The 22,931-nt window shown below is 37.3% G+C and overlaps 1 protein-coding gene across 2 annotated transcripts in view; it reads left to right on the top strand.

The window, feature by feature from the left end:
• hdac9b (histone deacetylase 9b) overlaps window positions 1-22,931 on the top strand; it is a 62,010-nt gene that overhangs the window by 13,461 nt on the left and 25,618 nt on the right. For both annotated transcript variants that reach the window (XM_082149988.1, XM_082149989.1), the window contains one exon: window positions 20,095-20,163. In XM_082149988.1, coding sequence (XP_082006114.1) covers window positions 20,095-20,163 — 69 coding nt within the window. The remainder of the gene's footprint in view (window positions 1-20,094; window positions 20,164-22,931) is intronic.

Raw genomic sequence — 22,931 nt, 5'->3', positions numbered from 1 at the left:
ACCACTCTGTGAGTTGAACAGTTTTGAAAACGAACGTTAAGGGATGTTTTAAGGGCATGTTTGTGCATGGCCATAGACTCCCATTCTAAAGCGGTCATGGGCAATTCTAAAATAGTCAAAATGTCGAGACAGGAACCATTGTCAAAATTTCTTTGTCCACCACTCTTGTTCATCCAAATCAAACTACAAAATAGACTCAAAGTGTTAAATACCGGAATTGTCCTTTAATGATTCAGTGACTTACTTATAAAGGCAGTCACTTGTTGCCACCTACTGGCGTATCGATGTAACCTGCAGATAAATTCACTATCGCAAAAATCCCCATCACTAATACTACTAGTACACTAGTGAGTCTTCCTGGAATGTGTCATGCCAGTAGGACGTACATTTTATCATTAGTTTGGTTTGAAAATTCATTGGTCCAAAATCCTCATATATTAAACATGAAATATTTTCTGATTGGCTGAGACTGTGTCACATATCGGAACAGTTTTGTGTTGTGAACAAATTGCTTCTTGCTTGAAACTTGTCTCGATTAACTTGCTTTGTCTTATATTTTGTTCATCTTAATGGTATATAATTGAAATAATATTAAATAAATGTTGTCTGCTCTATAACAACATTTTTCTATATTTATATGTTGCATATATAATTTGAGTAAAATTTTATTGTATGTACATATGCATATGGTCTTTTATAGTATTTGCATTTTTTAACAGGTAGGCAATACTACAGTTTTTCCATTTCTCTTTGTCTTCTGTTTTTCTTTTTCTCTTGTCATCTGCAGCTTGATGATAAGGCTGATGAGTTTCTATTTTAAGCCTTGCCACAGTCCTTCTGGCCTGGCCAGGGATGCAGCTAGTGGCTCTGATGTCATGTTTGCTTCTGCAACTGCATCTGTTTGATTCTCTTTGTAGTGGAAAGCCAACAAATCTCATAGTTACCTCAGATGAGAGGTTGTTGCCTTTCTTAGCACTAAACTGTCTAAAAGAGAGCAAGAGAGAGAGAACAAAGATGAGAGGTTTACAGCTTGTTAGTGTGGCTGACATCGCAGTGGTTTCGTTGGAAAGACCAGGGCGGAACTAGATCTGGGATGAAAGGAGCGGTTAGGCTCTCTGAAACCACTCCTAAACACAGCATGTGGTGTATATGCATGTGAATGACTGTGTGTCTATACATAAACTTTCACTTCCCTTAGTAAATGGTGACTTGAGATGGTTTAAAAAAAAGAAAAAAAGCAAGATTCAATAATTAAAAAAGGAAATTTATATGACTTTTTCAGACCAGAAGTCTAAATATACAATGACCCAACATCAGGGCTCTAGAGTGCGACCAATTTGGTCGCATATGCGACCAAATTTTGTAAGTGTGCGACTAACATTTTTCCTAGGTCGCACCGGTGCACCTAACGTCCTCGCATCCGCTGCCTCTGCACGAACGTTTGTTGGCGTTTGTTCTCCTTTGACGGAACTCACACTCTTCTCTCACGCGATGCCACAGCTCGCACAACACGACAGCCCTGCTTAATGAGTGACGACGGAGGACAGAATTAAACATTCAAACGTAGCCTGGTTACACTTAAGGTCTGTTATATTAGTCTGATTTTATTTTAAATTTCGGCTTCCAAAGATTATAAAAAATAAAATATTGAGGTAAAACCATTAAAAACTATCTACGCGCAACTTCTTCCCTTCGCAGCATTACGCTGTCATTTCTCCCTAAAACTCAGAATCAGAATCAGCACGATCGGTGATTGTTGTAAATGCAGTCTAGCTACTGTTGCTAAATTGCGGGACGCGTTTAATAATTGAAAGAGCTATTAAAAACACAAAAATCTGCGCAAGAGATGTTGTTCGCATGGCGGCGCGCGCTCCGAAACAGTCCGAGACAAGCAAATTATACTTTCGGTTTCATGTGCAGATTGTGCGCGTCTAAACGATCAATTGTACACAAAAGCGTGTCAAAATTACCGGCTTTGAGATTCACTAAAAACAGTTTATGTCTTAAATGGACGTAGTTATGGAAATAGTTGGGAGAATATGGTGCATCAGTAGCCTATTAGATCTGCACCCGGTCTTAAAGGGGCCGCAGTCTAATAAACATGCTGACGATTGCGCCATTACTGCAAATCAAACAACAAGAGAAAAATCACTCACAGCTCTCGAAAGAATAACTTCAGCTTTGATAAGCATTAATCTATTTATGATAAATTTTACAGTGTTATTTTACATTTTATTACTTTATTAGATTTCTTTTTAGACCATGCCTGAACAGTAGTAGGCCTTCCTGAAATTAAAGCACTGTGTAGGCCTATATAAAGTGTATCTTTGTTTAATTGTTTATCTTTTGTTTATCTATTGTTTATTATATATAAAACAAAAAGAACCATAAGAATACAGTTAAAGTACTGTATCGGTAAGAGTAGGAATACCGTTAATAATTGTGCTTCAAAAAATAAATAAAAGTTTTTACCTACACCTTCTTGTTTAAATTCATTTACATAATATATATGAATGTGTATAGAGCGTGATAAAAAGGTGACCTTAAAATTGTGGCGTTAAAGGTGATACATCCGAGGAAAAATTTGGGTGCACCCAAATTTTGTGCTGGTGCACCTAAATAAAAAAGTTAGGCGCACCAGTGCAACCAAGGCAAAAAGTTAGTCTGGAGCCCTGAACATTGATTTTTCATGTTAAAAAAACAAATGATTTTTTACACATATATTCCCAGTCTATCAGTGATGCTCTGTTTAGTTCCAGTCTCTATGAAGTAAACTCAAGACTACAATCGAGGTGTTTCAGGAAAGGATGTTCAGAAACAGTGCTTACCTGCAAATAACTCCCTTTGGAGTAGAAGTGGAAGTCAGCTTCACACTTAAAATGAATAAATGTCTGTTCATTGAATAATACAATATAAAACCAATGACAGTTGAAAGATAACCTTGACACCACTTGATTTAAAATAATTTCAAAAATCGCTCAGAAAAGTTAACTTTGTTTGCAGATGCAACTTGATTTTTTCGACATCCATATATTTGTAAACGTGACTTAAGTGTCCAAATATTGTATTTGGAAATATATCTAATTTTTTTTTACATGATTAGACTATATTTAGCCTATAATACTGTGAGAAGTTTAATGAGGACTTAATGAGGAATTCCAGGACTATAGGTAGCAGTTTTTATTGTGCTGCACAATTGTCTGCTTTATAACAGTACTTAAGACATTCTTTATTTGTGTTGAGCCTTTTGGGAAGGGAGAGAAAGGAAGGATCAAGAAGGATAAATGATGCAAAGGATGGATGGGGTAAATGTGCTCTCTAGAAACATTCTGTGGGAGGTTACGGCACTGTGAGCTTCTGGCCAAATGAGTGGGCTGACCTGATGTGTCCTCTGATCTGTGTCCCACTCCTCATAACAGGCTTCTGGGAGCTCCTCTGACAAATAATAATAAAGACCCGCTGCTCCCACACAACATCACAGGGATAACGAGAAAAGACTGATATTAATGTTTTTAGATATTAATTATATTGATAGTGTACAACAATATTCTACTGTATTATTATATTTATTATCAATAGTAATAAATTAAATGATAAAACTGTATAGCATACTTTTATTATTATTATTAATATGCATTATTGTTAATACAATTGTAATTGTAAATACAGTTATAATTTATAATATTTGTAGATATTAATTCTATTATTATCTATGGCAAAATACTATTATACAATATAGTATACTTATTATTTGTATTACATGCATTGTTAATACAAATTAAAACTGTTATATTATATTATAAGTGAAATTCAAGGGGTCTCTTTTCCAAAAAAACTTTGGGCGGAGAGCAATTTGATAATAATTTTGCCTTATATAACACACACACACACACACACACACACACACACACACACACACACCACACCACACACACACACACACACACACACACACACACACACACACACACACACACACACACACACACACACACACACACACACACACACACACACACAACAACCCCTCTGAAATCAAATGAACTAATATTAATATTGTAAATTACTTATTGTTGCTTATTAACTTGTTGTTGTTGTTGTTTTATACAAAATACAAATTAATATTGTGTAATTAATATTACAATTAATACAATAAAACAGAATAATGTTAATACAATAAAGTGTGAATTAAACAATAACAACAGTAATAATAACAGTGTGAATTAAAAGTTATCTTAGTAAAATATCTCAGTTTTAAGGCCAGAGATAGTGTGCAAAGAAAAAACTTTTCACTTTAAAAAGACTCTTTCTTTCTGAAAAAGCTCAATTTTCATTCTGCTGTCAAGCGAGCTTGAGTCACCCTCCTTTGAGAATGCCATTTATTCTTCTCTACAAATAAAACCAGGAAAAATTTGTCATCTGTTTTGTTCATTGTGCTGTATACTTCTCTCAGGGACCTTTCTCTAGGAAACCTGATTCACACTGGTCATGGAAAGCCACAGTGGCGTAGGTGGTAACATCCAAGACAATAGCAGTCAAGGAAATCTGCCTTTTCCTTTGCTGTAATGTATAATTTCCTGTTTTTCCCTACATTTACACATATTCAGAATGAGATTGGATTAGTCCTGATCAGTGCTGAACTGAGCTTTCCTGAGCCTTTCCCTAAATGCAGAGGCAGGATCTGATTTACTGAGTCAAATTAAACTTAAGCTATTATGTAAGAAACATCCTCAGATCAGTTACTTTTATTGGCCTTTTATTTGACTCTTGCTACTGTATATGGTCAGTTTCAAAACACGGAGTTTAGAAAGTGGAGTTACTTTGACGTCTTCATTTTTTATGCTTTTTGTCCATTGATTTCATTAAGGAGATTTCAATTTAATATTGCATTACACCGGGAGACTCGAACCAAGAAAAAGTATGATCATTAAAAAAAAATTGTGAGAGCAATTTGGTTGTAAAGCAGATAATATCCCCAAAATAGTAACATACCTAAATAGGTAATGGATTAAGCATACTGGACTATCAACTGCAGGGGAAAAGGGACCTGTGTGTGTGTGTTTGTGTGTGTGTGTGTGTGAGAGAGAGAGAGAGAGAGAGAGAGAGAGAGAGAGAGAGGGGTCCTTGTGGGCATGTTATAGTGTTATAATATTATATTTGTGCTTGTGAGGACATGGAATGTGTTTCCAGAGAGATGGATTGAGATGTAGAGATTACTGTGAGATAAAACCTCAGATTAACTCAGCGAGGAGCCTCAGTATTCCACTATTGTTGTGATCTCTGATCTCTAAACATGTGGCACGTGGCATCCAGTTCACAGATTTGTTCTCAGTTCATGCTATAGGCCTACAGTATTATATTATATTATATTATATTATATTATATTCCTGTTAATATGATTATATTATATTATATTATATTATTTACAACAGTTCGTTCTGGTTCTCGATTCTGATTGGCTGAGAGCCTTTTCCAGACATGCGACATTCTACCAGTATATCACCACGGGAACAGTTGTGTTTGTATCACTCCGCTTGCAGCATTTCTCACAGCGGGTGTCATGGCGGATAAACAAATTACCATAATTTTACAAACAGCCTATACTGTTGTGTCACATTTTTTAGGCGAGAATGTAACTTTAGTTACAGACATTTAGACCTCAAATATGTGATGTATTAACATAGCGCCTATTTGACCATTTATTTCGACGTTTTCCGTAGATGCGAGCTCCAGTGCTCATGTACCCACAGAGTACAGTGTCTGTGTATAGTTTTATTTAGCCTAACTGAAATCCTGTACTAACTACTTTTATAATGCTAATATTGTTTATTTAAATATAATTTTTCAATAAATAATATTTTATATAAATTACATGCCATATTGGGTATTGAGAAAGGGTCCTTTAGTGATTGTGATTTCGAAGTTAGCTACATTATTGCACTGCACCATTAGATGGCAGCAAAGACTGTCTTTATGAGTGAGTCAGTAGTAAAGACTTTTATATTGAAAGGACTGAGTTACAAATGCATTGACTAGCGCTGTCATAGAAAATCCCCTTTTAAACGGACAAAGACGAAGATTTTACTTTCCTCAATGGACATTCAAACAGTTTTTGTGAATTTGAATATAAGATGGACCTGAAGAATATCAGCCAGATGCATGCTGGTAATGCGCTCGCTTAGTTGATCTCTCTCACACGATACTCTGTAAGGAATAATTGACTCCGGGCTGTTGAATTAGAAAAATAATGCACACCTGAGGTGATATAATATAATATAATGTAATTCATATATTATATTAATACATATTTTATCGCAAATTTATTTACATATTTATTTTATTTATTCATTCATTCATTCTTTTTTACTCAATTAACTAACAAAACATGATTTTCCTGGTTTGAGCCCGATGCTGTCAATAAAAAAAAATAAAAAAATGTACAAAAACCTCATATGGAATTTAAAGTGTCATCATTTCAATATTAATGTATGCATTTATGACAGGTGATGACCACATGGCTTATAAAGTTGGTGGTAGTCAAATATGTCCAATGTGAGGGCTGAGGTGTGTTCAGGATGTAGGCTGCAGTAGGTTAAAGGTCAGAGAGAGAGAGAGAGAGAGAGAGAGAGAGAGACTGTGTGGTTGAGCTAAACTCTATCTAGCCAGACTGTTATTTTGAGGTAAATCAATATGCTCCAGCAGTCATGGTCTGATTGATCAGGGGGATTTCAGTGAACTGTCCCTTCCCTCCCAGCAACATGCACAGCAACATGTCTATTTATAGAACTTTATCAATACAGCACCGAAAGGACAGACAGCAAAGCCTCTTCAGAGACAGGCAACGCACAGAATACCAATAGAAATGGGATGAGGAGAAATTTCTGATGTCATCTCTGCTGCAAATGGCAGCGTTCATCTGGGGGAAAATAATCTAATGCTGATATAAAATAATCTACATAGAATATTATTCAAACCTGCTGAAAATAAAATATTCAAGTGGTAGAAATATTATTTTACAATCTGAAACCATCCTGAACACATAATTTATGCAAAACCAAACTGATGCAATATTTGTTTTCTCCAGGAGGTATGTAATACCTGGAGAACCTGTTAACATTACCATTCATCTCAACGGGAGTTGATCAGAAATGCACAAACAGCCTCGGAAGGGCCCTCCAAAAATTGCATGAAATTTTTCTCATTTATAGGTTGCTTTCATTTATTATTATTTTTATTTATTATAATGCACTTTAACTTTTGAATGGCCATTGATGGAGAAACAGCCTTTTTATCCGTATAATGATCCAATCTTCTCACAAACCAAAACGCATTTGACAATGGCCAGAATCATCATGTGGATTTTGAATGCTACCTCCGAAAAACCTATTCATATCTTCAATAATTAAGTTGCATGATTATTGTTGGTAAAAAGGTGTTTTTCTGTGGCAGTAACCGCCCATTCTAAATTTGGTTCAACTGAGTCACACCTTCCACATATTTTTTACTTTTCTGTCAAACATGTTGACATTTTGAGTATTTTTTGTCTATAAAAGAAAGTCAGTGGGGGTTTTGGACCCCATTGACTTTCATTGTATATGGAAAACATCCTTCAAAATATATCTTGAAACTACCTTCAAAATATCGTATTTTGTGTTCTGCAGAAGAAAGAAAGTCATAGATGTTTGGATGACAGATAAACAATATCACTTTACATTTTTTTTTTTACATTTAGTCCCTTGACAATGAACTATGTGTGTTAGTAAGGTTTCTTTCTTGCCTCATTATTAGACACTTCCTCTGAAATTTATGAGGTAAACAGAAGAAGCACTTTCTGCACATTATCTGATCCGAGCCGCAAAGTGCTCTCACTCTCAACCTAAATGTCCTGCAGGAAATACCAGTGGAGGCTAGACTGAGTAACCTAATAAAGCCACAGCGCCTAAATCATCAGACGGAGCGGAAACATGCCCCTTTAATACAGCCAGATGGAGATGCTAATTGGGTTTGGACCTCCAGTCAACAACCCTGATGCCTTTGGGCTTCTACGTGCTCGACCTAGTGGCTGAATCAGGATAGAGCTGGACTGAGGTGACAAATTCACATGGAGAAAGATTGAGCAGGTCTTAAGGACGTCCTTAAGACCTGCTCAATCTCTCTCCATGTGAATTGCAGTGAGCAGAGGAGGGAAAACCTCAGGATAAGGTGGGAGGAGGGAAGGAGAGCTGATGCAAGTGTGTGAGCGTGAACCTGAAATGTTGCCAGTGTGTCTGTGAGGTGTATTGCCCCAGATGATCCAGGACCCAGGGGAGAACAGAGATTTCTCATTTGTTTCCAGGTACACCTACAGCACCGGGCTCCTCTGCCAACGGCAACCTGAAACGACTACATCCCGCTTATAATGCCACAAACAATTATGATGAAACTCTGAGGGGAGCAAATATAGCCATGCATAAATAGCACATATGTAAACAAACACATTTGCACATGGAATATTTCACCCTGTTCTTTTGTAGTAACTCGCAATAGTTTCCCCTTGGGTTATTACCGTAAATTAAAAATACAACGAGGTGAAAAAAGTAGTTTCTGTTATCGAACCATTTTCACACGAATCAAACCATCTTCACATGTCAGATAAGACATCGAACACAATCTCATTGCATTGGTGCATTGGTGAATTGGTGACTAATTATGAATTTGTAACATTTCATTTTTTATTTTAATTTCCCTTTTATGTTTACGCCCCAGGCGGTTATATTTAGGGGCAGACTTTTTTCTCTCTAAAAATTTACATTCTCAAACAAGTCACATTAAACAAATCATACAAAATAGCCACCTTGAAAAATACTGTAGTTACCTTATTCCTTTAGATCAGGTTGGGACATCCCATCTACCAAACTGAAACGGAAATCCCACTGCTGTATCTAACTAAAACTAAATAACAGTTAGTTCTTGTCCTGAAGCTTGTCCAGTAGTACAGTAGCTTGTCTGTGTTTGCGTGTTCCAGACACTCTCTCAGTAATGCTGGCTTCATGTGCTCTTGGAATTATCATGAATACAAGTTAGTTAAAAATTGGACATGAATGCCCTCTGAAGACCACTGGGAACCTTGGGGATAATTTTGATACCCAACTTTAAACATGGCGGAGGGGAGAACAATTGTGGTAACTTTATTTTGATGGTCCACTTTAGACATTCTACTAACTATAAATAACTTTTCAACTACATGTCAACTAACTCTCATTAAAATATTTGTAGACTGTCTGCTTAATATCTGATAACATTTTATTTTGATGCTCCACCAACAGACATTCTACTGACTAAGTAACCTTGTCAACTAACCCAAACCTAACACCTAACCCTTACCTAACAGTCTACTTATACTTTAATGAATGTTAGTTGACTTGTAGTTGCAAAGTTACCCATAGCTGAATGTCTAAAGTGGACCATCGAAATAAAGAATAACCACAATTGTTGCTGTGACTGGTATTCTTCATCATTAGTTTTCTCCACAACAGCTTGTCTTGTTGTTAAAGTAGTGCATATTTACATATATGAATAATTATTTGAAGCATGTTTTATACACAGCGAAAATAACCTGTAGCCATTTGGAATTAAAATTCCAGAATTGTCAGCAAGCTGATATAGTGTGGTGAATGTTTGACAATGAATGAGACTCTCTATATATATATATATAGTGAGGAAAATAAGTATTTGAACACCCTGCTATTTTGCAAGTTCTCCCACTTGGAAATCATGGAGGGGTCTGAAATTGTCATCGTAGGTGCATGTCCACTGTGAGAGACATAATCTAAAAAAAAAAAATCCAGAAATCACAATATATGATTTTTTAACTATTTATTTGTATGATACAGCTGCAAATAAGTATTTGAACACCTGTCTATCAGCTTGAATTCTGACCCTCAAAGACCTGTTAGTCTGCCTTTAAAATGTCCACCTCCACTCCATTTATTATCCTAAATTAGATGCACCTGTTTGAGGTCGTTAGCTGCATAAAGACACCTGTCCATCCCATACAATCAGTAAGAATCCAACTACTAACATGGCCAAGACCAAAGAGCTGTCCAAAGACACTAGAGACAAAATTGTACACCTCCACAAGGCTGGAAAGAGCCACGGGGAAATTGCCAAGCAGCTTGGTGAAAAAAGGTCCACTGTTGGAGCAATCATTAGAAAATGGAAGAAGCTAAACATGACTGTCAATCTCCCTCGGACTGGGGCTCCATGCAAGATCTCACCTCGTGGGGTCTCAATGACCCTAAGAAAGGTGAGAAATCAGCCCAGAACTACACGGGAGGAGCTGGTCAATGACCTGAAAAGAGCTGGGACCACCGTTTCCAAGGTTACTGTTGGTAATACACTAAGACGTCATGGTTTGAAATCATGCATGGCACGGAAGATTCCCTGCTTAAACCAGCACATGTCAAGGCCCGTCTTAAGTTTGCCAATGACCATTTGGATGATCCAGAGGAGTCGTGGGAGAAAGTCATGTGGTCAGATGAGACCAAAATAGAACTTTTTGGTCATAATTCCACTAAACGTGTTTGGAGGAAGAAGAATGATGAGTACCATCCCAAGAACACCATCCCTACTGTGAAGCATGGGGGTGGTAGCATCATGCTTTGGGGGTGTTTTTCTGCACATGGGACAGGGCGACTGCACTGTATTAAGGAGAGGATGACCGGGGCCATGTATTGCGAGATTTTGGGAAACAACCTCCTTCCCTCAGTTAGAGCATTGAAGATGGGTCGAGGCTGGGTCTTCCAACATGACAATGACCCGAAGCACACAGCCAGGATAACCAAGGAGTGGCTCTGTAAGAAGCATATCAAGGTTCTGGCGTGGCCTAGCCAGTCTCCAGACCTAAACCCAATAGAGAATCTTTGGAGGGAGCTCAAACTTCGTGTTTCTCAGCGACAGCCCAGAAACCTGACTGATCTAGAGAAGATCTGTGTGGAGGAGTGGGCCAAAATCCCTCCTGCAGTGTGTGCAAACCTGGTGAAAAACTACAGGAAACGTTTGACCTCTGTAATTGCAAACAAAGGCTACTGTACCAAATATTAACATTGATTTTCTCAGGTGTTCAAATACTTATTTGCAGCTGTATCATACAAATAAATAGTTAAAAAATCATACATTGTGATTTCTGGATTTTTTTTTTTAGATTATGTCTCTCACAGTGGACATGCACCTACGATGACAATTTCAGACCCCTCCATGATTTCTAAGTGGGAGAACTTGCAAAATAGCAGGGTGTTCAAATACTTGTTTTCCTCACTATATATATATATATATATATATCAATAATTAAGCAAAGAATAAACCTGGTGTCCTTCATGATTCCTGTTCTTTTCGACAACAAAAGCTTGAACACTACAAGCTTGTAATCATGACTTCAGAAATGGAAACTATAGGACATTTTTGAGAGCATGTGAAGGTCATGTGTGGTCACATATGCAAAAAATGTTGCGAGCAAAAAAGGTCCATCATCTATTTGCAGTAGGCTTGTGTAGCAATGTATAAAGCACAGCTCACACAAAAGTCAATTTCAAAGTAAACACGTTTCTGTCAGTCAACGCGGTGAATCCCCATGACCAACTTGAATCCATTATGAAAATCTTTTGCCCTCACATGAAATTCCCAACTGTGAGTATTGACATTGATAGGCTATTATTGCATTTTCGGAAAACAAAAGACAGCACCTTGGCTTGGCTATAATTATATTTGTTTCTCCACATCAAGGGATTGTTTATGCTATATATCCAGAACATTATAGTCCAACAGTTGGACGCCAAACAGTAATGCTTTGTTTATTAAGAGCGCACTGCAGCTTTTTGTTGCTTTAAATGTGTGAGCAAGTATAGGGTCGATTCTGATTGGCTGTTAATATGCTTTTATCGTTCATTAGCTGGAAAAACTTTCTGAATCGGTCAGTGATTCTAACAGCATTATTTTTCTGTGTTGTTATCATTATAGCTGTGGTATGAGATTTGCTATTCTCATAGAATTAGAACAATTACAACTTTATAGATATATTGTCCTTGGTGTGTGAACAGGCCTTTATTATTTGTGGCTCGATCTTTCTGCATGTTACATTGTTACGCCAGTAGGTGGCGACAAGCGACTTTTTAACTCATTGAATCAGTCACTCAAACGATTTGTTCAAAACATTGATTCATTCAGAAGAAACCCCATGGTGTTCAGAGTGTTGCTCTGGGATACGAGACGGTTTATCTCGCTTCGGTTTTGTAACCTTTTCTGTTGGTGGAGCAAAATGAGAGAAATGAACTGGCAACATCGTGTCTAAAATGTAAGTTATTACCCTATTGTTTGTTGAACAGTTGTATAAAAGCGATATCATCCATGCAAATGTGCTTTTGTTTGAATATCAGTGTGCCTGTGGCCGCGTTACAACTCAATCACCTTAAAGTCGATTCATGTTCCGAATAATATTCACTCAAGCACTCATGCTTGTGTCATGTTGCTTAATTGTAAAACACTATTAAAGTTTTAAGAAAAGCAGGTCAACAAATATAATAACTTTGATAGCTACATCTTATTGACTTGAAAGGACTGTTATCATTATTACATCATACCTTTAGTCTGTTAATACTATCATATTCTGAGGAGAATAGACTACATTAATTCTCTTCATGAATCTTTAAGGCTACTCATTTGAAGATATTCATAAAAGAGTTGTTTTTCAGGTGTAGCTAATATCTTTTGATATTTTTTTATTATTTTTTTTTTAGCAATTTTGTGTTCAAAAGTACAGCTACTGTCTCTCTCACACATACACCCAAGCCATTAATGAAAAAGTGTAATTTCTTGGTCAGACAGTGCACCTAATCCATTTATTGGATCTAAGAGTTGCAGAGAGAAAGAGACAGACAGACAAAAAAAAAAAAAAAGAAAAGAAAAAAAGACAGATCTTTGAAGCAAAGAAAAACAAGTGAGCAGACACTCTGGAACTGACACCTCCTCTCCCACACAAAGTGGTCATCATCCAGTATGGAACAAAAACACGCTGCAGTCTGATCTAATTAACTAAAGAGCAATATTTGCTCATCCGGAGGACAGCTAATGCAGTGCTGCCTTTATATGGAACGAGGCGAGAGTAAAGAACCAAAGAAAGAGTGCAGAGCTTTCAGGGTAAACACATTTAGTGCCCTTGAAAGAAAAATATATATATAATGTGCTTGGATGGAAATGTATGGACATAATGCTTGTTTTGAATGTGAGTTACTTCATGTAGTCAAAAAAGCTGTAACATATAAATCTATATAAAAACTGAACTCCATCACCTTTTGTCTGTGTAAATGCAGAGCATGATGTGGTGCCGTCTGTGATGCGACACAAAGCCCATTGTGGCGACCTTTCCTTCTGATGTGCTCTCTTGTTCTCCTTTTCTCTCTATTACCCTGTTTTGTTGAGAGCTCTCCATTTAGCTCAGATTTAAATTCAGAAAACGCAGGAGCTTTTGTCTGATCCAGCTCATGTCCTGGAGGTGACAGCAGTGGCCAGGCATATTTGTGTGTGTGTGTGTGTGTGTGTGTGTGTGTGTGTGTGTGTGTGTGTGTGTGTGTGTGTGTGTGTGTGTGTGTGTGTGTGTGTGTGTGTGTGTGTGTAACTCCAGCTTACACTTTGACGCTACACTTAAATGCTTTAATAAGACTAGAACGAATAAAGGCCAGTGCTGACATGGATGAGCTATAACTGGCCCCCTGCCACTTAGCTTTTTTTCTGTCCATTTATCAGGGCTACTTGCTCTTTATGGACACAAATATACTTACCCTTTCCTTTCAAAAACCAGCAGGGGAATAAATGTACAAATATCAGTGTATAGGCTATCTGTAAGTAAATGGCGAAGAGTATTTTAGATGCAGAGGAGATGGGATCTTTGAGGTGATCTAAATAGATCAAACATATTTATTCTGTATCATTTTGCCGAACTTTCTTTTGCAGCTGAATACCATGAACAAAAATAGCGAATTGGCTTTACGCCGAATGTCACATGAACAAACAGGAAAATAGGTCTCATTGCATCCACTTGTCGGATAAAGTGTTAACAGAAGTACAAACTGACAGTGATATGGACTTAGATAACTGGACTAGCGATCCACTAACCTAGCTAATTCTTTTTAATTGTTGGTGTTTTATCCTATTTAAAAATCTAAATGTTAATGAGAAGAAGAAAAATAGAACGAAAATTGTCAAAAAAACATTTGAGAAGTAGTTATACCCTTTGTGAACAAAGTCACTAAGTTTCAGTCCAATGGGATAATTTTTAATTAACTATTATTTACAAATTATATAATTCTCAAATGTTTTTTTGACAATTTTCGTTCTTTTTTAGGGGGGGTTTGTCACCTTGTTACACTTGTTGTGTTGCCGGTCAAAAATGACCGGCCTACAAAAAATAGCTTATAAATATCTCATTATACTATATTATCACCAATATTGGATTCAATATTTTTGTCAACTTGTTTTCTTTCAATTAGGACTGGTTTTATATTTCTATTTGCATCTGATTAATCATAGGCCTCATTTATCTGAGAGTAGGCATCTAATTTTTTTTGTAAAAAAAGCTTTATTTATGAATAATTTTGGAAATAGTGAATAAAATATGAAAAAAAAAAATGCACTGTTGATCACACTAGTCTACTTTAATGTTTCACAGGGAAGTTTGTTTTGAAAAACTTTTTTTTTGTACAAAATGGCACAAAGTTATACTTGTGGTGTTCCCGGTCAAAAATGGCCGGCCACTGAAAGTGAATGGGAGAGATGGGAGAATGGGAGAGAACCATTATGTTCATGTACAAATATGTGCATGTGTGCTTGCAAACATCGAGCCCTTGGACCTATGCATGTGTGGATACATGCATATACACGCTTCCCAACCACACACACACACAAACACACACACGTTAAAAACGATCAAAACTATTTTGAGTATTACACACATTCTTTTTCACAGAGAGAAACTTGATCCTACCCTGAACTGCCTCTAATATCCATTCATAAACACGCGCACACACACACACACACGCACACACATATGTGCGAACTGGATTTAGTCCGCAATGACCCTGTTTCAAAAGAATCTTTCTTTCATGTTCTTTGTTTCATCACAGTTTTCAGACAAAATATTATGACATTTTGTTTTGGGACTAATATCTACAAATATAGATGTTATAGCACTGACACATATAAATGCTTCACAGTGCCTTGCTTGTCATTAATTTTGTAGCAGCACAATGGTGAAGAAGCTCTCTGTGCATGATGTTCTTCATCAGATCATTTATCAAGACACTAGTGACGAGGAGGCGATGCAGGGTGGATCTTGCAGTGAAGGAGAATTAGAAGATGTATCAGAAGAAGAAGGCACCACATGCTACAGACCTTGAAACAGCTGATGAGCAGCAGTTTTCTGATGATGAGGGCCCACTTGATGTTACGGTTACATTCTGGTCGAAAGATGTTACTTTGTCCTGGTCTTCATCCACGCCTATGAGGCAAGGTTTTTTTCTGAGATCCATCCTGCATCGCCTCCTCCTCACTTGAATCTTGATCAATGATCTGATGAAGAACATCATGCACAGAGAGCTTCTTCGCATTACACCATTGTGAGCAAGCAAGGCACTGTGAACCATTTATATGTGTCTATGCTATAACATCTATATAGTACATTTTAGTCCCAAAACAAAATATCATAATATTTTCTTTGAAAACTGTGATGAAACAAAGAACTAGAGAAAGATTCTTTTGAAACAGGGTCATTGCGGACTAAATCCAGTTTGTGCATACGTGTCTGTGTGTGTGTGTGTGTGTGTGTGTGTGTGTGTGTGTGTGTGTGTGTGTGTGTGTGTGTGTGTGTGTGTGTGTGTGTGTGTGTGTGTGTGTGTGTGTGTGTGTGTGTGTGTGAGAATGTCAGATGAATGAATGGATATGCAGTTCAGGGTAGGATCAAGTTTCTCTCTGTGAAAAAGAATGTGTGTAATACTCAAAATAGTTTGTGTGTTTTAACGTGTGTGTGTGTGTATGCATGTATCCACACATGCACAGGTCCAAGGGCTCGATGTTTGCAAGCACACATGTACATATGTGCACATGAACATAATGAAAATGCTCCTGAAAACAAAATTGTTCTCTTATTTTCAGTCTCTCCCATTCACTTTCAATGGCTGACAATTTTTGACCAAAATGAGATGCCTACTCTCAGATAAATGAGGCCTACGATTAATCAGATGCAAATAGAAATATAAAACCAGTCCTAATTGAAAGAGAACAAGTTGACAAAAAGATTGAATCCAATATTGGATGATAATATAGCATAACAAGTGATTTATAAGCTATTTTTTGTAGGCTGGTCATTTTTGACCGGGAACCTCAAAAGTGTTATAGGGTTTTGAACACAACCTGAGAGTTAAAATGACATTAAAATGTACAAATAGGAAACGATAAGCAGAATCGAAATGCGGGTGTTTTATTGAATCCATTGGAAATTTAGAACTGGTTTTAAAGTGGAACCAGTTCTCGATACCCAAAGTCAAAGCATAGATTAATTAATTGGTTGTCTTGGATATTAACCTTCCTGTATAGTGCAGTTGATTAAATGTGTTTATCTGCAGTAGAAAGTGCCATTAACTGACTAGCTCAGTGAGTTCATAAGGGTGCCAGACTGCTATATTTTATGCGCTATTTATAGATGCATGCTTATGCCATTAATTACTTGAGTTACAGGTACTTAAACTCTTGCTATAATATTTACTAATATCAGTAACCCTTTCCAAGCATGCTTGTTTCAAACTCCCCTTGAGCTCATCCTAAAAAAAATCATTAGCCATTATGCTTGAGGAAGTGAAACCCACCTCTTTAAATGCTCAGTGTTATGAGATGGTCATCACTGCTTTTAGCATGATTAGCACTTAGCGTTTGGGTGAGCAGATGCTTTTAAGCTTCAGACTGGGAAAGGGGTTATTTGGTGGGCCTACATTTAGTACATATACAAATATATAAAGATAACCGAGAGCAGCACTAAGTGTGGAAGTTACTGTCAACCAGATACATTGCAGCTGATTTGCTGAAAGATGTTTGACAGTCAAACATCAGCAAATCAACTTGCTAGGGTACAGCTTTCTTTTCTCTCTTTCACCAATGGTTGGAATAAAGATGAGTGCAGGATCTGAATGCAGCATTTTAAAGATTCAACATAGAACTCAGGACGAACTCAGAACTAGAAAACGACAACAGAAGAACCAAAGTAAACATGACAAGATCTGACAGTGAACTTAAAGAAACAGCTTAAATACACAGACCAAACGGCTTACATCAGGTGCAAATGATAATCAAACAATGAATAGCCAAGGTAACTAACTGAAAACACAAGAAAACTGTTCGAAACTAGTGCAAAATCACACAAACAAACAACGAACACACATCCCCTGTGACATATCCCCCCATCAAGGAGGCACATCCTTGTGTTTCATTAAATAACATAAAGTCCATTTTGGAAATATGCAAAACTGGATTTTCTGATTTGTTAATGTCAGGAGAATCAGTTTTGTCTCAAAAAAAATTATCAGGAAAAGTTATTACAATAAAGCAAAATATGGATTAGAGTTCAGAGCAGTGTGTGACAACAGAAGGGATTGGAGTGAGAGTTTTAAATAAAGTTTGACTGTCACACAGATGGCTCCCCCTGTGTGCTCTGAGCTACTAATTCATCTTAAACACATTTGGCCAGCTGGGAAATCCCTCCTGTAGAGCAACACTGGCCTCAATATGCACCCTACCTGCTCCACAAATGACCACACACACAAACACAAGCTAAACAAGTTCAGCTTAGATGTGCGTTAGTGTTTACACAAGCTAGGAAAGTATGTGTTCTCCTGAGAACTGTACTTGGCAATGAAAGTAGTTGGCAATGAAATATCACATATAGTACACTGTTAAAAATAAAAGTCCTTTAGTGCAGAACCTCAGGTTCAAGAAACCCTCTCTTATCAAGATCCATTTTTGGCTGTGTTGGGTTCTTGAGTTGCTATATGGTTCTTTAGTGGTTAATAAAGTTCTTGATGTTTCATTAATGGTTCTTCAGGTCAGTGTGTTGATGTGTTTTTAAAGAACTTTGTGGAAGTCAAAAGGTCCTACGAAGCCTTGTGGAAAAATATGAGATGGGTAGAAAAATCCTTCAATGCTTTTGCGTTTATTCGCAAAACTTTTGCATTCTCATTTTGCTGAGAAACACAGCATTCGCTTGCAAATCTTTTGCATTAGTTCACTAAAATATTGTTCTTCCCACCTCATATTTCCATCACAAAAGGCAAAGTTTCCAGGGTAGCACAACAATTTTGTGAGCGAACATAAAGTTTATCGGGGAACATAAAACATTTTTAGATGAGAATGCGAAACCATCTAAATGTATTTTTTCTTCCCATCTTAATCTTTTCCCCCATCACTTGTCCCTCTTTTATATATATTTTTTTCAATTACAAAAAAACAAAAAAAATTTATATATATATATATATATATATATATATATATATATATATATTCATGGCTGTCAAAGTTAACATGTTAACAATTATGATATTAATAAAATGTGTTGAAGATAATATTTTAGATAATATTGAAGATAAGTACAATAAAATAAAAAGTATAATAATAGTATTAAAGGTGATTATTTAATTTAGAAAACAATTATGTAATTTTATTTATTTAATATTTAAATGATTTCATATTTAATATCAATTATTTAACATCTGTTTTCACAAATCTTGTACATGAAAATATACAGCTGCCTTTATATTTTAGGAAGGGAACCCTGTAACCGGGTCCAGAACAGTTTGAAAACCGCACCAGGCTATAAAATAAGTTTTGTTATAAATAGAGTGGATATTTATTGGCATGTTGTGCCTTTGCAGTTCCTTATGCAACATGCACATTCATATTTAATCAATACAATACACCAAGCATGGCATTGAATGCAAGATCTGAAATGCGTGTACTGTATTTTGTTCTCAACCATAGAAATTTTGCATTTTTTTTCTCTCTGTGCTAAGCACAGAAACCCTGCGAAAGTGTCAGCGCTGCGGCTCAGAGCAGCAGCAACATGTCAAGCAAAATGCAGGGAGGTTATATTTATATCTGCAGGAAAAAAACTGGTTGTGTGTCTTTTTATGGAGGCCAGAAGCATGATAATAGAAGAGAGATGGAGCGAGAAAGAAAATGAGAAAGGAGATAAAGAATGACAGCATACTAAAACAGAAAGAGAGATAGACACAGAGACATGCCTTCTGGCTGTAGATGAGGGCCACAGCTGTGTTTGGTGTGGTATTTTTAAACGCATCAATGCTGCTCCAATCCCCGCACCGCGCCTGACCTATTTATAGCCCGAGCCGGCCATTGTTCTATTTCTGTCACCTGTGGGCCATGCTCTTGTTGATTCACATGCAAATCAGCCTCCTCCTCTCTGCAGCAAGCAACTTGACTGAAAACGAGAGGGAGAGAGATAGAATCAGGAGCTGCAACTCTGAAGAAGCGGAGAGCCACCTTGGAGGACAAAAAAAAACACACAAAAAAACCTGTTTGAGAGGGAGGGAGGACCGAAAACAGTGAATCTGACACATCGGAGAGAAAATAACAAGCAGTTTTGTCGGGACAAGAGGAAGGCAGAGCGTAGAGAGTGTGAGAGACTCTCCTGCTGATTCTCAGAGCCACTTAGGTGTCGACTGGAGAAGGATCGAAGAGAGGAGATGAGCAGAGCAGAGGAGGAGTGAAGCTTTTTAGTGTTAGTGAGGGAGAGCTCTGTCACTCTTCGGGTGTCGCTTAAGAGGAGGAGGAGGAGGAGGAGGAGGAGGCAGGGGCGAATGTTCCTGGTCTCTTGAGAGAGAGAGAGAGAGAGAGAGAAAGAGAGAGAGAGAGAGAGAGACAAACACACAGAGAGAGACCGAGAGAAGAGGAAGGGACAAGTTGACAGCAATACAGGAAGAGCAGGGCTGGCAGACGATGTGCTGCTAACTGAAGTACTAATGCTCCAGACCATTTACGAGGCCGACTCTTGTTTCTCTGCAGACGGCATCGGGAAACACCGGCTGCCTCTGACCCCTCACAACGCTGATATGCACAACGTCAACAACTCAGGTGACTGGTTTTTAGATCTCTGTCAGTATTTTCTGTATTGAGATATGGATCACATCCTAAACTTGTGGCAGCATCATCAAGAGAGTTTTATTCTGCTGGGTTGCAAGATTCTGAGTACTGTAAGATTGTGTTTTTGATGTTGCAATGATCTCTGAGGGGAAAGTTTTCAGGAGAGCACCGTTCTGTGGATGTGTATTAGTTGGTTTAACCTTAAATCACTAAACTAACAGGGAGGCGGCTTGAGGTATGTGTAATTATCCTGTCAGACGTCATTTCGGCAGAAAGGGTAGGTTATAATGGGCATGAAAACAGAACGCGTACAGGATGTTATGCGACTTTAGCCTTTAATTCAAGAGAGAGGAAACTTCCTGAGAGAAATACGCTGTCAACATGAAAGGCACGTTACTTTTTGCATTTGCCAAAGACAATCAGCCCATTCTATTTCTGACCTGACACTGTTTGCTGAGAGCTCGGGTCTGACATCACCGAGCGAGTGTGTGTTTGCTTTATTGTCTAAAATTTGAGCGTGACTCATTTTTGCTCTTTGCTGTTGTTTCTGACTTGCGGTTGCTGCCAGAAAGCTGCTCTCACAACCTCTGACCGGTTCAGAATGTGGTGTTCTGGGAAATCCATGATATGAAAGTTGGGGTGAATTGCGGGTGGGGGGGAGGTGAGGAAGTGCATGTATTGTATATTAAGAAGACAGATGGAGTCATTTCAGTTCCTGAAAGAAGGGTGGAGGGCATTGCTTCACCTCTGATTTTTCTCTCTTGCACGTATCATTGCAGAACCGCAGGAGTTATGTCTAGATTTCAGCTTTGTTGCAACATAGCTGAAATTTCACTGAATTTTTTTAATCAGCACAAGCGTAGCATAATGCAATCCCGCCGTTCTAAATATACACTGTTTAAAAAAAAAATTCTAGAACCTTAAAGGGTTCTGTCAGGCACTTCATAGATATTACCTTTTAGGGGTTCCCATCACTTTATGGATTTAGTTTTAATTAATTATTTTTTATTTTTTTATTAATTTTTCATTTTAATTAAATAATATGAATGAAACATACTTTATCACTAGAAAAAAATGTAATAAACCATTAAACATGAAAGTAATACACAGACATTTCTCCTTATATAGAATCTTTCTTTTTACAAAATGAGTCAAGAAACCGAGAGTTCTATATAGAGCCACATTGAACCGTTTTTTTAAGGGTTTTATTCAAAACCTCATTTTCATGAACAGACAAGAAAGACTGAGCTGTAGTCTTCAATAAGGCTCAGCGGAGCAACCTGTTAGGAGGCTAAATCCAACCAACCAGGTCAGTAGGGCGTCCCGTTCCACCCATCAAAACTCTTGATACCGAACAATTCAATTAATGCTCATCTGTCCAGTGAAAGCCCTTTACAGGCATGCGAGGCATTATACAGAAGTATGTGGTTAAACAACAGCCACCCGAGTGAGGCAGGCAGGCCTGTTGCACGCTCTATGGGTCAGCTATTATTAGTATGTTATTTTCAGCTTATAGCATTAGCGTGCTAAGATTAGCCACCGTGGCACTTCGCCATCATACCATCTCCACATACTCTTAATATAACCGTACAGTGGAACAGTTATTAACAGAGAGTTTTGTCACCGTCATGTGATATGCAGTCGGGTTTAAATTATTGTTAACGAGGGTCTACTTGTTATAAAAAAAGACTGTTTCTTCTTTTTGTGTTTCATTTCTGTCGTTCTGCTCGATGCAAATAGCATAGCTGCAAAATTCAAAGAGTGTAGAGTAGCCTATCTGAAGCAGTTCTCATAACATTGTGATCTTTTCACTGTGTGATCAACGATCAGATGAACTGTGTTTTGGTAACTGAGGCAAATAGGTCAAGTTAAGTATTTCTTAAGAGTGCAGACTAAAGGATTTATTCTGTAACACTAACCAAGCTCAAGGAAACAGCTATTTGAAAATATGTGATCAGAGTCGAGGCAGAAATCTATGGGAGCAATGCGGCTGTCGGAGGATGTTTATTGTAATGCTAATGTGCGATCACTGTCAGTTTTAAACCATTGAAGCTAGTCTTTGAACAAATGTTATAGTCATTCTGATTATGTGGATTAAAGCAAACACTTTAGACGGCTAAATATTGTGTTGAATCAACAAAATATATTGAATGAACAGGTGAAAATCATCTTGTGTCAACCAGTGTTGGAGGAAAATATTTTGTAGTTTATTTGACTTGTCTATTTCAGCGAGAACAAAACACAGTGTCTCAAGTGTAAAGAACTCGTAAATCTATTCCAATACACTTGCAGCAATTTTATGCTCACAGAGCAAGAAGTCCCTTAATGTAGGTGATAATTAGTGACAATTAAATGATTTGTGCAGTTTGCCATCCTTGTGGTTTTTAATATACTTTTGAATAAAATAAATGGCTGGTCATGCATCATCTTGTTGTTTTTATCTGTAGCCTTTCACTCTATGACCCGAGGTTATTTTTCTTAAAAAAAATTATGTTTTGGATTATGCTAATGACAGTGATAAGCAAGTAATGTGATCATGCGGTCTATGAAGAACTATACAGTAGAAAATTAAACATTTTGTTAGGCTGTTGAATGTAATATGCAACATAATGAGTGAATGACTCTCTCACTGATGCGTAATGTTATGGATGTGGATTTCTTAAATGTGAGCTTTATGTGCTATTATGTTTTTGAGATTTAGATTATTGAAATAAGTGATTTTAATTGGTTTACCAAATTTTAAAGAATTTCTAGGTTTC

Source organism: Leuciscus leuciscus (assembly GCF_965113295.1).
Source record: "Leuciscus leuciscus genome assembly, chromosome: 20".
Taxonomy (NCBI): Eukaryota; Metazoa; Chordata; class Actinopteri; order Cypriniformes; family Leuciscidae; genus Leuciscus; species Leuciscus leuciscus.
Note: the sequence above shows the minus strand (reverse complement) of the source record. Positions and strands in the feature narration are given on the sequence as shown.